Here is an 18,328-nt window from a genome sequence, read left to right on the forward strand (position 1 = left end):
GTCGCGCTTTGAATCGGACGTGTCTGAACGCGTCCGACAACGTTAATGACGCGTTGATGTGAGTGATCCGGTGAAGAGGCGTGAGGGCGATCGGGCAAACGAATTGTTTTTCTGTGCCGCTACGCTCCCTCGTCTTTGTGCTCCCCGCAGAGACACGGCACACAGAGGGAGACAAAGAGACCGGGAACGCACGGAGGCACAGAGAGAGAGAGAGAGCGAGTTTCATTTGGAAGACCTAAAGGGGGACAGAGGCTTCGTAGCTTTGTGAAGAAAGAAAAACACCCGTCAAAAAAATGTAGTTTTAAATTTGACAAAATACCTAAATAGGTATTTTATATTCATTAAAATAGTTACAAATGCTATTCGGTGCACTCCTAGTGCGGCCAGCTTCTGTGTGATCGGTGTATAAGTTTTTGGTTTTTCTTTGACCATGTGAAGTGTCCTCAAATAGATGGCTGTAACCCTCCCCAGGCGTGGCAATAAATACCCAATTTCCTCTTTAAAAATGTTTCCCCCTCAACATGACCGTGGAATTCTTTTCCACATTATCTCTGCCCATACCTCACTAAACCTTGGGGTCGCATTGACCGTTTTTTTTTTTCTGTTGAATAGACCATGTTTTATAACGGCAATATCTCTCGACTACGCATTATTTTAAATTAACGAATTCCACGGCACAGCTAATAATTTCATTTATTTACGACCGCTGTGGATCATTGTTAATTCGTGTATGACAACACGCAACGCAAAAGGCCTGGCAATCGAGCGAAATGTTCTACAACGGAGGAGACCACTATCTGGCAAGTCGTGCGGCACTCCCCCGGTCCGCCAAGCGTTCGGCACGTCGGGTCCGAGGGCGTGTAACTGCAAGCGCTGCGCGGCCCCCCCCACAGCGCGCACAGACGCCGGCATTCTTGCAGCGAGGATGTTGGTTCGAGATGGGCCCGGGCACGAGCACCGCGAGCCGGCGCCCCGGGAACTGGCACGGGCGGCGCGTGGGCATCGTTGCGCTGGGCGGCGCCAGCGATGAAAACGATGACGACGCGCGCCCAGAATGGCGTGATCCGCGGACGTCCGCTTGATTCCCCCGAACCTTTACCTCCTACTGGGGCGGCGTAGTGGCTAGCCACGCCAGACGCACGGCCCAGAGGTCACCGCGTTAGGTTCGTGCTCTCGGTACGGCGGTTGAAAGGATGATCTCCCAACTCCCATAACCGAAAGGCGTGGGGAGGCGGTGAATTGATTACGAGCTACACATTGCATCATATTATTCCTATTCTTTTGGGTCTGGTTACCATATAAACCTGTTTAATATCCGTTTGCTTGCGGCTGTCTCTCCTTGCACCAGTCCCACACCCGGCGCCTTCAGGTGCTCCCCTGACACAGTCTGACCACTTCTTCTTCTTCTGCTGCTGCTGCCCGCATTGTCTGGAGCTACTTCGGGACATCCACACAGCCTGATTTCATGCCCGTTTTCAAGTTTGGGATTCAAAACTTTCCTCTGCATCTTACGACTCGCTGCTACCGTTTCGTCAATCCCTTTCCCCTCCATTATTGCCTCCTCTTCCTGTAACGGCCCCCTTTATTTACGATCTCGTAATGGACATATTTTGTGCACAACACCTTCGCGTGTTCTCCGTTAAGTACTTTATGAAGCAAATTTAATTCCATTGTAACTGAGCGTAAACTTAAGCATAACCTGTACACTAGTGAGGGTGCACCCATCTCTCATCTGTCCAGCGTGGGAGAGCAGGCCATATACCCTCAAGTGGGACTCTATCCAGGGGCGTTCTAGAGTCCTCCTGCTAGAGGCCCTGTCGCCAGAAGTGGCATGAACAAGAAAGTGCAGGGCTGCACCTGTACGCACTGACCATGACACCCTGACTATAGCCCTCATTCTAAATCCTAGCTCACACTCAAATCCTGACTCACCCTAACACTGACATCACGCCTAACTCTTGCGCTCACCCGTTACCGCACGACCGTAGCTTTCCGAAGCGTCTCACTGTCCCCTCTAAACTGTTACCAATGGGCAATGGTGGCACAATGAAAACACCACCACCACCACCAGCAGCAGCAGCAGCAGCTCTCTGTCGTTCAAGAACAAGGAAAAAAAACCAGGGAAGTTTTAAAAAGTATGCTTTACTGTGCAAGCATTTTTAGGCACTCCACGTGCCCTCCCGACTGAGAGGCCTGTGCATTTTTAGGTTTAGTGGACTTACAGAAAGAAAAAAAAATCCATCACCGGAGCAGCTAATGTCGTTTGGATGGTCACTGTTTCTCATGCTAAAATATTTTGACCTTGTGCATGCGTGCATGCGTGCGTGTGTGCGTGCATGCTGGTATTTTGTGGAATTCCCATGTCGATTGATGAGTAATATCGCACAAACGGTCTCCTGATGTACTCCCCACTCGCTCCCCAAGTGAAGCTACTGCTGTTTTTTTTTTAAACCGTCTCAACACATTTAGCTGTTGTGCCCTTGAAATATTTGAAATGTGTTCTAAGCTGATTTAACCCGAGGGTTTGAAATTACAGTAGTTAGGTTGGCTAATCCGAACAGAATGTGCAAACGTGTAGAAAGCGGTGTTCTGGATTTTCCTTTTTCAAGCGTTTTTTTTTCTTTACAAAGAGAGTGTAAAGGGCATTTGCCAATGGAGACACAATTGTGTAATCACTTTCTGATACAAGGCCTTTGAAAGTTTACAGCTTAACGGACGGTGCATGCTCCGGGCGGAATTGTGTAGACAACATAGCAAGAAAAAATCACTCGTCATATACCGAAAACGTGCCTGGCAACGGAATTATATTTTGGGCAATCAGTGACTTTGTTGGCCAATGGCCTTCTATCAAAGGTGACATTGCAAGGCAGGGCTCATTGCCTGAAACAATCAGCCTGCCGTATATTGCCCATTGTACAGCAGCGTTAGTGACTATTGTGGCGAGTGTTATTTTGAGAGTTCCCCTTAATCATTGGTCTGCATGTGAAGAGCCGCTTGGAGCACTGAAATACGTTTAAAAAGGGGGAAATTTGTGTTTCATAAGTCAGAAAAAAAAACAGTTGAACAAATATTTAAGAGTGACATTTTAAAGCGACGAGTATTGATGTCCCAGGAATGTACCAACGTTCTTCTCTGGCAAGAACGCGTTACGACTAAAACGCACCCTGTGAGCCGGCTGAAATGAAACACCGACGAATGTATGGGATTACGATAAGAGAGCACTTTAATGTGCGACGTACACGTGCGGTAAGGAAGCGAGGAGGAAGGGAAGTACGCGATGCGAAAGCGGATCTTATTCGCTCCAGGTGTTGAGACAACAACGATAAATTATTACCAGATATTGCAGAGAGCTCAAGCATCTGTTCAGGGGCGCCGCAGTGGCGAGATGTCAACTCCCTCGCCCGGTATACAGGAGGTCGTGGGTTCGATCCCGATCCCGACCCTGACACCTGCTGTATATTTAGAGTTTGAATGTCTCTCCCCACGGTCGCATGGATTTTTTTCCCTCCAGATTTAAAAGCATCCATTTATAATATTTGGCTGCTATACGTTTTCACAAGATGAAGGCCACTTTGTTGAGCTATCATTTGTGGCCAGGTTGCCTCTGACAAAAAAAAGCTCAGTGGGCCTCACCTGGTAAAAAAAACATAAAATAGTTAGCAATCTGTTTAAAATCTATAAATAGGGAATCACTTCTGTGCTTAAGCACATTGTTCCGGAGTTTCCTTGGTGTGACGATGCGATATTCTATGCACAATTACATGGGCGGGTGTTGATGGCAGCGATGGTGGGTGGGTACAGCTGTTCTATTTCTGCTGTCGTCCATGCTTGGCTTTCACATCCTCATTGGGCAATAAGTGGTGGGCAGTTTTCATAAAACGTTTCTACCGAGGATTGCAAAAAAATTGTCCTTGTGACATAAACTATGGCAGTTTTGCGTGTGACAAAAACCACAAAACATCGACTAAGAGTTTAATGCAGGGCCACGTGCATCTCAGCTCTCATCCGAGCTGACCTGTTCTCTGTCGAACGAACATTATTTCTCAATATGGAATGTGCACCATCTGGCTAAACACAATGCCAGGTTGTAACAAACGGGCTTGATTTACTGCGTGATCACTGCCCTATCAAACCTTATTGCCAAGCGCATTGAGAGATTTGGCGACAAATTGCGACATTAAGCAAATGCTAATTACGGGCTGTCATTAATTCAGGGAAATGCTCGTATCACAAGATCAGATGAGCGCGGTGAGCCAGATCTTTAGAAGCTGTGGTGTGAGGGATGCTCACTGCTGGGAATGTGTCTGTTCCTTTCAGGCCGGTGGCACGGGCCAAGATAAATGGTGCTTGTTTTCCCAAGCATTTTATCAACTATGTAGTTTTATCCATTCCAAGGAGTCTGTTAAACGTTAGGCTATTGTGTGCAAAGAAACGTAATAAATGTCACCTTATAGACCTGCCTCTGTAACTTATATATGTACTAAAAATAATATAGTACGGGGGAACGGTGTCGAAGTGGTTCGCGCGGCGCATTATGAACGTGGCCTACCTGAGTTCAATTCCCGGCCGTGGCTAACATCGATGGAGTGTGATATGTGAACCGGTCTGGGCTCCCCTACTTCACCAACCCACACTGACCAGCGTGTTGAAGTATGGTCAGACAGCCCTCACGTCCGACACGGTCTGGGGAGGCCTTCACCCAATAGTGGATTCACAAGGGGTCTAAAATATTACTTTTGTAAAGTACAATGTACTAAACTTTAAGGAATATTGCACACACACACATATATATAGAAACGCCTTTGCCAACTTCCACTGACCGGCGTGGGGAAGTATGGTCCTGGGGAGGCCTTCTTCTAGCGGTTGATTGACAAAGGGGCTCCACGTACAAATAGAAAAGTGCACCGTGAAAACGGGAGAGATCATTCCACATTGAGGTGCGAATTTGGGAGTAGCGGAGCGTTAGTGTGTGCCGGCGGGGGGGGGGGGGGGGTGTTTGTCTAGGAGGAGGTGGTGGGGGGGGGGGGTAGCGATTGGAGAGCAGGGGCTGGGTTTATATCCGAATAGAGCGTTTCTTTGACAAGGATTTATAAAAATCTCGGCGTGGCCCTGGGCGTTTTGTTTCACGTTACTTGACGCCTGGCACGAGTCCAAGGGCCCCTGTTGTCGTCCCCCCCCCCCCCCCCCCCGGGATCCGTGGCGAGCGTGAGGCCAGGTTATTAGTGGCGGGGTTTCTAGGGTGACCCCCCCCCCAATTGCTGGCATGCCCCTGCGTGCCGGCGGAGGCAGCGCTGTTCCCCCCCCCCCCCCCCGCGAGCGCGAATCGTTCCGTAAACACGGGAGAACCGCGACTCGGTGGAACCCCAAAAAAAACGAGACGTACATTTTTTTTGCGTGAACGAATTGACCATACACGCACACGGTGCACGAAATACGAAATGTGTTTTAAGTGCGGCAACCTCCTCTTTGTCGGAGGTTCTTTTATTGGGATGGTCGGCCAATTCCATTGATGAATGTTTGCTACCTGGGAGGAAACCAGAGTGCACCGTGCAGAAGAGAAGATGACACTCATAGGTGTCCATAGATGGATTCAATCCACTTGCTGTGCTGCCATCTCCTGTGTTTTGGTGTTTCACACATTTTCATGATCCACCAACCCTTGCCCCCAAAAAGCACACGATCACGGACACCCGCCACCGGGGCTTGGCTCGACGCTAAAGCACAAACACCAAATGTAAACAGTCGGTTGGTGGCAGCGGTGGTGTGTGGCGCCGACGCTCATCCTTAATTGTTCTGCTCCTGCTCCCCCTTGCGTGTCCCCTCTTTCCTGCCGTGCGCGCGACGACGCAGTGCGGGAAGAGCAGAAGTGCGAGCTGAACTGCCGTGCCGTGGGCTACCGCTTCTACGTGCGGCACGCGGAGCGGGCCACCGACGGCACGCCGTGCGAGCCCGGCACGGACGACGTCTGCATGGAGGGCACGTGCAAGGTACGATCGGGCAGGCGCCGCCCCCCACCCCCACGCCACCACAACCCCCCCACCCCCTCCATGTCCCTCGCGCCGTCCGGGATGGGCACGGGCGCCTCTCGCCGGAATTTAAATGCTCTCACAGCCGCGCGCCGGAGGCCCGCTGTGGCGCCTGCACCGTGCGGAATGCGAGAGAGTGCTCCTTCGCGTCTCGCCCAGTTTGTGCGCTCGTGCCGCGCGAAGGCCACGGCCGGATTTCGCGTGACTTCATCGCTGTGTGTACTGTGTGTATGCGTACGTACGTACGTATGCGTGTTGAACTTCTTTTGCACCGTACGTAGCCAACCGTGTTAATCGGAGGTGCGGCGGGCGAAGGACAGCAAAGGACACACAAAAAAAAGCATTTGTAAATAAATGTGTTTTCAATCTAGATTTAAAAGTGCATAGCTCCCAGTGACTTCCTTAATGTCAGTAGGAAGAGCGTTCCAGACGGCCGCGATGCGGTGAATGTCTTTGTGTGCAGTGTGATCACTGTGGCATGGGGCCTTGGCGCTGTAGACTTACACGACTCGTCCGTTCTACCTTGTCTCATCCTTCAAGTTCGTTTGGTTCCAAGAAAAAGCCTGTGCCTAATTGACGGCAAGAATCTGGAATAATTCATTGATTTTAAAGTAACATAATAGACACCCAAGTAGGGGGCGACGTTTCGGTTGCAACACAAGCAGCCATCATCAGGTACAGAAGAACGCATAGTCCGGTTCACACAAATCAAAGCCAAGACAGAAAGGCAGATACACAAACAGAGACAACACAAAGACAAAACAAGACAACACAAAGACAGACACAAAGATACAGACCTTATACATCCCCGTAGAGGCGGGTTCAAGAGTAGTTCCTGCAGTCACGAAAGCTTCGAACCAAGTCTTGATTTTAAAGTGACGGCCAAAAATAAAAAATCCACGTGAAGTCATCGATGAGTTTATTCAACAGCTCCAAATGAATGTGCAGTTTTAGTTTCAGCTTTTCACTACCATTACAAAAGAATCTCCATGTTATTCTCCCATTTGACAATATAAGCAATTAAAGCTACCAAGATAAATAATTGGTGGATCTCAGTATAAAAGTTTACAATCAAAATATTATGGGAAAGAAACGAATGCGTCTCGTTGGATAAATAACTTCGTGCTGGGTTTTGTGTTTGCCTTATCCAGCCAAGCCGTAAATCTCACACAGGGTTAGAATTACCAAAGCCCTTACACGAGTACAAATAGGCAAATAAATAAATGGAGCCCGTAAGAGTGTTTATTTTAAATTGCTCGCGTGAATTATCCGGGAACAGTCAAATGCTGTTGGCTAAAGACTTGCCATTTCATGTTCGAGTGCATAAACAACAACAACAACAACAAAAAGAGAGAGCCTAAAATGTAAACAAACGATTTACCCTCCACGGCTTTTGGAAGCCCCAAAGGAGGCGGAGAGCAGTGAGAGGCATCTGTCCATCAGCGCGCCACCAGCGGAGCACCTGCTCACCCTCGAGGCTTTTAAAGGGTTTCTGTAAAAAAAAAAATTGTGATTTTTTTTTGTCGTCTCAAGGTGATCGGGTGGAATGAAAGAACTGTAGCCGAAACGTAACAATAACAACAATAACTCAGTCATCGGTCTACTAACTTTGCTTGGTTGTTTTGAATGGAGGGCATTTACGTTAAACTTAGCTGCGGGGCTCTAGTAAGCGGGACAGGTGGGCACCATGCGCTCTGAGCGTGTTTGGCAACTTGTAACGTGATTTTACTTTACGGGGGGGGGGGGGGGGGTGGGTGACCTTCCTTTACTGTCTATTGCAGTCGTTTTTTACGTAACTATGTTGTATGCATTGCACAGATTTTTTTTCTCGGGTGCGCTCGATTGCTCTCCGCGCGTTCGTTGATTCCCGACGTTTTGCAGCCACATGCTGGGAGTTCCCGAAGCAGCTCGCAGCGCGTGGAGAGTTAACGTCGGGGCGTAATGAACACACGGCACAACTTGAAGAAAACATTGAGACGTTAACATCCATTGTTCTTACATTGACAATGTATTGTTCTTACATTGACAATACATTGTTCTTACATTGACAATACATTGTTCTTACATTGACAATGTATTGTTCTTACAATGAGAATGCATTGTTCTCACATTTACATTTAAATCGAAATGTATTGTTCTTACATTGACAATACATTGTTCTTACATTGACAATGTATTGTTCTTACAATGACAATGCATTGTTCTTACATTTACAATGCATTGCTCTTACATTGATAATGCTCTTACATTGATATTGTAAGAACAATGAATTATTACAATTGAAAGTAATACTTTTCAAATACTTTCTCAGCGTTTCATGGCAACCCCTGTCCTCAAAGTATGTGCACACTTACGTTGCGTATTACGAAATGGAATTTATTCATTTGTGTTTTTTTCCAAACGTTAATATTTTTGTTATCTCATTAGAAATACGAGCAAAGAATCAAAGGCAGGGGCCTCTGTTCACTTAAAGCCTTGCCAATACGCTGATAGAAACATTCCTATCTGTGATTATTGGCCAACACACAAGCGCCAACGTCGGCCAATATTCAACAGGGTCTGGTGAAAAAGCAGCTGGTTTTTACTGGAAACTCCACATGCCGGTGAATAAACAGAAACGCCTCCTTCCTTTGGTCTGTTTTCCCTCTCCAGGGCCCCCGAATCCTTCTAAAATCATTGACCTCGTTGTTGTTACGTGATTGCGGTCGGCGTAAATGTGGCGTTATGATTAAGGCTTCCCTTGGTGATGTGCACAGTGCTCGTCTTCGTTAAAGTGGATGTCTGCACTGCTGGTCCGTCGCTGCCTTTTGGCATGAGAGGGTTCATCACCACATTTTTATCGATTACACAAAAATGAGGATTACACGTTATGACCAAATGGCCATCTAATCACAGAAAAAAATAATATGTATAAAATAAATGGAGATATTACATGCCTATTGTTTTTGTCGTAACTTGTTTGTTTACATTGTTTTGGTCTCTCCCCAATTATATTCCAATTGTTTTCTTCCAATCGTGCTCTTGGCATGAGACAAAGAATCTTTTCACAGCTCTCGTGGACTAGTGCATCACCGCGTGATAGAAAATGGCCCGCGGAAGGAGACATCGCAAAACTGCTTCTGAGATGTCTACAAATGACCCCCTTTCCGCACTCCACCGCTACATATATATTACCATCTGTCCTGTCGCAGAGGGAAACGTTAATGGCACAACGGTGAAGCCAATGTTTTTAATTTCCAAAGCTTGAGCTTAACTAAATTAAGTGAAAAAACAAATGTAAAATGTATTTATTTATTACGTGGTCATTTGTCACCAGGCTGAAACCATCAACGAACTACACTTGGACAGTGTGGCTTAGTCAGGAGCGGCTCCTCGGATGTGCACGCGGGATGCAAGCAGTGCCAGCTTAGCAGTCTGATACGGGAGCCACCCGGCCACCTGAACTCTCTCACAGATTTAACAGAGCACTACCTGGACATCCATTTACAGCACATTCTTGACGAACTCTCAAAGGACGCACCTGAAAAAAGAGCGTTGACACAGTTTCATAGAGAGCTGGCCCTCTCTGGGCTTAATCTGGCACTGGTGGACGCGCGAGTCCTCGGCTGCATTTAGCAAATGTAGCTCGTCGTTTGCTGGCACCGAATATCAAGCGCAGAACGCGAAAATACTCAGGATTACATCATAACGCAAAACAATACCAGAGTGGCTCTATTTACACTTCACCAAGTAAGTCTCCCTTGCAAAGCACATTGGGCAAAATTGGCTCATTATATCTCCAGAGTGAACATGCCTTCCTTAATAAAGTTTAGACGAAGTTTTTGTTGAAATTGTTTAAAAACAAGTCATGGTAACTGCCTACACACGATCAGGCCATTCCCCGCTGCCACAAAAAGAGTGAAAGTTTGATCCACGTCCTCCCTCCGTCTGTGACACCGTGTTATTATTATTATTTTAACGACGCGTTACCTCCCCGGGCCGCGGGACCATTGAATTAGCATGCCATAACACGCCGCCGCCTTTGCATGGGGGGAGAAAAAATGCATGCACGAGTTTGCTTTCTTCCTCTTCAGCGTCGCGAACGTGACACACTCGCGTGCGGTAGGCTTCGTACACACCCCTCCGCCGTGACAGACAGGTCTGCCGTGTTTCAAGGAAAAGTGGTGGAGGTGAGGGGGGGGGGTGAGATGGCCAGACCTCGAGTGTAGCCTGGTCCCAGGTCAAGGCTGGCTTGCGATGTTGATGGCTGGCAGATTTCGCAACCAGACAAAGCCATTGCCTGTCTCTCGCGCGCCAATTTACCGAATCAATTTAGCCAATCAGTCGGTGCTGTAATGAAGCCATTATACTTGTCGTGGTTCCTTACTCTAGAATGATAGAGGCAACCCCCTTCCTCCACCTCGAGTGCGATGGCAAGTGCAGGCACAAAGCTGATGCTTGTGGCTTGTGTCTGGGGCCCACTTCACCGGCTCCACCGATGACGATTGGCTTCGTGAATATTCTCAGCTCATCGCTGTCATTTCGCTGCGTATTGTAGTGGGCGCTACGCGGGGCTTGGGATTGTAAAGTGTGCGCGTTGACGTGCGGAAGTGGGGTTCCACTGTGTCCCGATGTAATGGCCAATTTGGTGTCGGCGAAATTACCCGCAAGCGGTGAATTTGACCGCGGTAGAGCGAGCGCAATTTCCACGCATACGAGTTGCATTTATCTCGGTGGAACAGTAGCATCTTGCGTTGAGGCAACGAGGAATGGAAAGGGCGAAGTTTGCCGAATTGTCACGAAATACGCACGCGTGTTGTTGTACGTTTATTGCAAATGTGTCTTGAGTTAAGGGTTTTAAAAGCAATAAGGCGCGCTTTGATATGCTTGGAGAAAACGCCGCAGAACACTGCTGTACGGAAAATAATCATATATTTTACAATTTACACAAAGAAAACGTTTTAGTGGCTGAGTTTCTGCATTAGTGCCACATCCTTGGATGCTCAACTTTAAATTATCAATGATGCATTCAAGCAGTCGCATCTCACTGGCACGCAAACACATGGCCTCGTTGTGTAATCAACGAAGCGTGCGCCATTTATCAACTTTTGCCAGCTCTTGTTCTGCCGGCACTGCGATTTTAATACACAGATAGCAATTGTTCGATGCCGCCCGTTAACTAACTCGATTAGTCCCTCCGTGATTTTGCCATTGTTCCTGCTTTAAAAAGGTGAAAATCAGTTCACAACACGGTCTGACTTTTAATTGGAAGGTTTTTTTTATTTTTTTCGCGGCTGCAAATTGGCTTAGAGAATTAAAAAAAACACACACTGGAGGCGTTGGGGGAGTGGGAAAGGGGTGAGAGGGATTTGGAAGGTGTGGGTGGGTGGATGGTGAGTAGGCACCAACACCAACAACCAAATAAACCTATTGTGCATATTTCGCAGACAACTGCGAGTCGCCGTTGGAGATGCCATCGCGGCCGAGTTAAGGAGGCCGACGATGATGGCGATGCCGAAGTTAAAAGTGATCACTGGTTGGCAGTCTCCAGCCTCATTGCCTCCCGTTTTCTTTCCTATGCCTTCTATTGCACCAAGCAATGGGTCGGGTAGAAACATTCAGCCGTTATGGTAAATTAGTCTGATTACATTGCCTGCTATTCTGCTCCAAGCATGTAATTGCACTCCTGGGGATAAACAGCGATTGGAGTGAAAGGAATGCTGCTACTTTCTTAGGTAGGGGTTTACGGCTTTTTAAAATTCTTTTTTTTTAATCCGTCCCAATTTTTTACGGACTGCACATCTATACCCACGAGTGTGTTTACCGCTGCTAATCAAATGAGGCTTTTTGCTCCCATCATTCTGTGTGTTTGGGAGCCCCTGCGGTTTGAATGACATGCGTGTGTGTGTGTGCTTTGTAAAACTCGGGCGAATGTGGTTAATTTTGCTTGAAAACACGACGGATTTTTTTTGCCAATCCCTGCCATTTATATGCAAAGTGATCATGCTCTACAGCTTGAACCCCCTTAATGATAGTCAAACATGCCCGTTGAGTGCTTTCATGGCACGGGACAATGTGCCCGCTGTTGTATTGGCCCCCATTCGCTTACCAGAAGCACCGCTACTCTGCCCACACTTAATTGACACGTCCCATCAAAGACGCCTTGATTGATGCCCCTCTCTCCCCAACACCCCCCCCCTAAACTAAGTTCCTAAAATGATCTCCGACGAGCGTTCGTGTTGCTACTCAGCGTGTCTCACGTCTTCCCTCCGCTGGCTGCGCGGGATATTCCTTCGGGAACTGGATTGGGGAAGGACTCCGGAAACCCATCGGAGAGCTTTCACGGGGCGGGGCGCGACCGAGAAAACCTTGCTCAGTCAGAAGGTTCGTGAACGCAGCCGTGGGCCGGAACAGACGGCTGGTCGCGGCCGCGTCAAGCGTCGTCGCGCGCTAACGGCACGACCCGTGCAATGGACTGGGACGGCGTCTGATGCCGTAATTGCTGGAATTGCTCGGCTTGGGTTCGCCGAGAGTTCAGTGGCCCAGGATCAATGTCCCGGCGACTCTTTGGGATTGCAGTTACGGCTCGTGAGACTTTGGTGCTTGTCCATTTTCCGTAAACCTTTGAAAGGTTCCACTCTGCCTACCATGCGTTTGTCCCCGACGAGGCACGTCGACCGCGCGTCACCCGCTCACTGCTGCCTTCTTGTGCATCGAAGCAGCCGCGTCCGTCCTGCTCATCGATCTTTGCGCCATTCTGCTCCCCAAAGCTGCGGGGGCTTTGAAACCCGAACCTGCAAATACTCTTGACTGAAGACGTAAGGGCGATCCAAGATGGAGCGGAGCGTGACCCAACTACATTTCTGTACGCTTGTGATGCTTCTATCGTATAGATTAATATCACCAGATTAAAGGTGTCATTTTAGAGTTGGTATCCACTCAGTCGTTTGATCAGAGGGAGAGTGGATCTCGTCCATTCCTCCTTCAAAGGAATGAAGACTGCAGGTCAGGTTTGTAAATAATTATTAAACCCTAAGGTTGTGTGCACAAAAAAATCAGCATCACGTATTGTACTCGCAGCACTTAATAGGTGCAATTGTCTGCACAGGAAATGATGCAACAGCTGAAACTGCATGAAAATATGCATAGGCAAGATATGCGCGCTATAAATTCCACGGCAAGATGGAAAGAGGAGCGGTTATTCCCTGGTGCTTACCAGGGAACAACTCAGAGGCATCATATTGACTGCATGAGAGTAAGTCGTAGCCTTGGGCAGGATACAGCACTCGGCAGGACGATGGCCGATGGATGAGGCTTGGGATGGGACGAGAGGCCACAACTGAATGTGCGCGAGAGACTGGCGATCGCGGAGACGCGGCGAGGAGATCCATTTCTGCAAAGGACGTAAATGGATCGTGGCAATGTAGCAACACGAGGAATGGTGGCAGCAAGGTGGAGGCCTTCAACCGGCAGTGGATAGTAAAGTTTATTTTCTTTAATCGGGTGATAACTCAATTTGGCCGGGCTTGTTTCATTTGCAAGAGTGACCGTGGGGTGACAAAATAAATGCTAAACAAATAAAATTGTGAAGTACAACAGTGAAGCAAATAGATGGACCATAGCTGGCCGATGCCTGTAATTGCAACTACTCTGCCAATATTTATATAATCACAGCTAACTAGATTTAAGACGTCAACATCAAACACCAATCGCACGTGAGAAACTGATAGACAAAGCAGTGACTTTTATATATTTATTCTCAGAACCCAAAAGATCTCAGCAGTGCTGGGTTATGTCTCTGACGTGGGCCGGGTCTTTCCCAGACACACAGCATTCTCGTACGCTTGAATTTCAGCAGCCAACTCTAACACGACTTCATAAGCAAATGCACTTGTCATTGCAGTTGACACGATTGCCTTAATGACTTAAAACACCATGTGTCTGTAATCACTTGTGTACCCTGGCATGTGTCATTGACTTCATTATGTAAGTTATTTTTTTTAATGTAATCACTTCAGGGCTGTAATGGTCCGTGACTCAATGATGTCACTGTAATCACAATCAAAACATTGTTTTTGTTTTATCCCAGCTGTGCATTCCGCATGCTCATGTTCTGTTGTACAAAATGTATAATAATAATCAACTGGGTTTTCTATAGAGGAATTCCCACGAGGCTTCAAAGCGCTTTACATATAAATCATACTTTACGGAGAAAGCCTCTTCAGTAAAAACAGGTGAGTTTTAAGAAACTATGTAATAAGTGTAACAGCCTCAGATTCCCTAGTGCACCGAGGATTGTAATACCACAAATTGGTGGAGCATGCCTACAAAATGTCCATCTCCCGTAGAACATAATGATTAGACCAGAATAATCAGACCTAACTTTTTCGAAGTGGAGTATAAAACTTTACTTTTTGGTTTTTTCGGTAAAGTCACGTAGAGCAAAAATAAATTAAATAATATAATACGACGTTTCGATTGCAACACAAGCAATCATCATCAGGCACAAATGAATGAGAAAAAAACAAACCTAGTAAACTTAGAAATATAATGCAATACAACACAGATAGTCGGCTAACATAACAGTCAACACCCCACCTGGTTGATTAACGTTCTTCCAAAGATTGCTAAATTTGAGAGAGAGACAAAACACAGACACGGAGACACATAGACAGACACACAAGCAGAGACAGACAACACAGAGACACAGAGAGACGCACACATAGGCACACAGAGAAACAACGTCTCCGTGTCGAGGCCTTAAATAGAGAGAGAGGGGGGTAGAGAGAGAAAGGGGGTGGCAGATAAATTAGCATGTTAATGAGATATTTGGAGCTTTCGTGACTGCAGGAAATACTAGAGAGACAACACAGATACACACAGAGAGAGAAAATAGACTTAATAAAACAAACTTAGTCAAATTTGGAGTGTAAAACTTAAGCAGATCGGTGAGATATTTAGGAGCCGCCCCATTCAAGGGCTTAGACGTGAGAAGAGGAAGAATATTAAAGTAGACACTCTACTGCTACAGGGAGCCAGAGCAGGGAGGGCAGAAGAGGAGTGATATGGTCACGCGATTTCGATCTGGTTAAAACCCGGGCCGCTGAGTTTTGAATCCATTGTGATCCATTAAAACACTTTAAGAAACGTCAGCAAGCAAGGCATTACCGCAATCCGACCTTGATGAGATAAAGTTGTGTGTTTGTGTGTGTGTTGGTTAGAGGTGGTAAACATGCTATGCCGAGAGGGCATTAAAACTATTTGAATGCTTGTATCTACAGTCTACGGCATCACACGAGCTGATAGCTGTGTGCAGGCACGGCAAGATAATTGTTTTGATTCCGGGTTTCAGATGCCCGTCATTCAACCAAAACACTCAGCACGTATGTCAACAACGCTGCTCTTTTATCTTTTTTAAAAGGCGACGTTTTGAACAACAACATTTCTTCACAGCGCGTTTATGTGAGATCATGGGTTCACAGCAGATCTTGGGTTTATAGCACATGTATGTGCTATGAAGAAAAAAAGTGTCACGTTGACAAAAGACAAATAATTCACTACTTTAGCCCACCGGTGTGTTGAAGAGTGAATCCACATTTACAGTTTGAGTACGACGTTTCGCTGGTAAATACATCCAGCATCATCGGGCAATTCACCATTCTGGCGAATTGTATGTGGCTTGTTCCAGCTCTTAGAATAAAAACCCGTTCCCTTTGATGCCCCATGTATACTATAGTTGAGGCGCTTGCAATGAGCCTAAGATTGCATTGGTATTTTCAGAGTCAAATTTTCACGGTAGTCAATTATGAGCGAGGAATTTGTTTTTTTTGGTGAACTAATTAATTGCATTACAATAATACGGAGTCACATTCGCTGCTAGTTTTGTGCAGGCGTAAATTTGCGTGATCTAACCTCCCAAAAAAACCCCTCTATTATGGATGATATTGGTCGTGAAAGCCTACGCATTAAATAGTATATCATCTTGATTACAAAACAAAAACCCGGATGGTATACCGATTTATTATTTTACCAACTATGATTCCTACGTGTGGCCAACGGCAGCAGATTGTGTGCCTGCATTGCGATGTCGCCTGGCGCTTCGTGCGTCGGAGCGCTGCAGCTGAATTCCGTGAAGTTCGGGTCTCGTCTTAAGGCTGCGGGGCTGTTGCCCCCTGCTGCTGCAGGCGAAGCCGCGCAGCGACGCAAGGCGGCTAGCATCTCGCTGCGCTAAAAGAGAGAAACCGCACCTTTAAAAAATGTCAGTGGAAGGCTCTAGCAAATAATTCGCCGCAGCCTTTTTGTTGTTGTTGTCGTTGAATGACTGCCCAAGCACGACCCCAGAAAGTTTCCTTTCCAAACCAATACCAATACCTCGGCCATTCACCACGACATGATGGTGACGCCACCACGGTGCCTGTGCCAGGCCAGGTGCACTTTGAGGCTATCGCGTGAAGTGTCGAAGGCTCGCTGTTGACAGGAGGAGGTATCGGGACAGACCCAGCAGGTGCCATGGGGTTGGCTGACTGAGATGACTGGCAGATGCACCAGCTGTACCCCCCATCCGTGCCAACTTGCTTCACTTTACCCGCCCGGCGCTCCGCTCGTTGTTGTGAGCGTAGCTCCTCTGCCCTCCGTTGTTGCTGGCGGGCTACCGCCTCAAATTGCCCAGCAGCGTCCTTCACGAGCCTCCTCCACAGAGGCCGCTGGTACCAGTCGCCGGCAAGTCCACTCAGCTCCACATCCTCCCCGTACCGCATCAGTCCATCTCTTTTCACACCTGATGATGATTGCTTGTGTCGCAATCGAAACGTCGTGATTTAATTGAGTTGTTTCTATTTTTTTTTTAATTTGTATTCTTAGTTTTTATTTTTATTCTCACCTACGTGACTTTACCGAAAGAACCAAAGAGTATGTATCCTTGCAGTCACGATAACTTCAAATCTAGAATAAGTCCATCTCTTCTCCCGCCCGTGTCCGTGCCCGTTCAGCACCCCGCTCCCTCTACGCGGCCAAGCCACAGCTATTTCCCCCCGCTGCGGCACCACATCGACCTTGCACGCTTCATCGCGTGTACAACCGTCCACCCGACACTAGGCGGCAGCATTGGTGCACGCGAGAGAGACCCCGCCGATATTGGCACTTTAAATGAGGCTCACTTTTTTTTCTCCCATGTAAGACATTTGTTTTTTGTACATTTACGACGTTGTTCCCCTGATTACTTTCCCAAAACGTAAACTCTGGCTGGATCTGAGTTTCAGTGGTGATATGTGGCAGCTGTTGTGGTGATTATTATTATTATTGTTGTTATTGTTGTTGTCCGGCAAAATTTTACGGTGCAAAGTTTAATTATTGTATTATTTTATTTCGGTAACAGATGAGATTTTTTTTGTGAGAGAGAGAGAGTTGTTATTTCAGCTTCTGCAGCTGTTTGCTTCTAAAAATATCGGGAATTGTAATCTGGGTTAGCCCTGGAACGAGGCCGGGTGGTTGAGGTAATTTTCTTGATCTGTCCTGGCGTTAGTTCAACATTTTTTTCTTTCTAAAGCCCCATCTGGACAGCACTCTGCACTCAATTTACCAGCGCTCTTGGTTGGCCAGCAGAAGGTGCTTGCTGTTATGATTTTCATTTAAATACATTCTGACCATTGCATTTTACAGAGTAAACAACAAAGGGCAACACTATGAAATATTCTCACGGTGTAAAAAGGAAGTTTAGAAACATTATGGCATTTACCATTATTTGACTAGACGAGAACCCATTGAGACAATTTCTGTCTTGAAAAAGGTGACTTGAAGGATTGTAAAAAAAAGTTTAACATCCTCTGCTTGTAATGTAATCCAAATAATTATTTTTTAATCTACATAAGGTAAAAAGGCGCAGCCCTGTAATGTTTTGCTCACACCACTGCTGGTGAAGACCCCTGTCTTCACGAGTGTGAGCTCTGGAGGAGCCCCTCTGAAGGGCATCTGACTCACTCTCCCATGCCGGACAGATGTTTCAGAAGAGGTGGCAGCACTCACGCTTTAACCCCAACACAAGTGTCCGACTATTTTTTTGTCCCAATCTACCTACTTCTACTTCTGATGTGTTCTGTTGTGTTATAGATGACGTAAGATTGGAATTTAAAATAAGGAAAACATTAGCTCGGCCTTGACTCTTTGTTTTTTTGGGTCTGTATAGAATTTTTAAACCATTTTGACTGCCGCTCACATGTTATACATTTGGTTCTGCTATCCCTGGCTTTGTTTGATAAAAAAAGGCCGTACAATTCTTGGTCCATATCTTTTAATTTTTTTATTCCGCTGTTGATATCTCCGACAGC

At 46.8% G+C, this 18,328-nt stretch overlaps 1 protein-coding gene across 3 annotated transcripts in view; it reads left to right on the plus strand.

Annotated features, from left to right (window-relative positions):
- THSD4 (thrombospondin type 1 domain containing 4) overlaps positions 1–18,328 on the plus strand; it is a 147,551-nt gene that overhangs the window by 53,791 nt on the left and 75,432 nt on the right. For all 3 annotated transcript variants that reach the window (XM_032950224.2, XM_032950216.2, XM_032950207.2), the window contains one exon: positions 5,851–5,987. In XM_032950224.2, the coding sequence (XP_032806115.2) occupies positions 5,851–5,987 (137 nt within the window). The remainder of the gene's footprint in view (positions 1–5,850; positions 5,988–18,328) is intronic.

This window comes from Petromyzon marinus, chromosome 1 (assembly GCF_048934315.1).
Source record: "Petromyzon marinus isolate PM22_M1 ecotype Great Lakes invasive population chromosome 1, UKy_Petmar_22M1.pri1.0, whole genome shotgun sequence".
NCBI classification, from domain to species: Eukaryota; Metazoa; Chordata; class Hyperoartia; order Petromyzontiformes; family Petromyzontidae; genus Petromyzon; species Petromyzon marinus.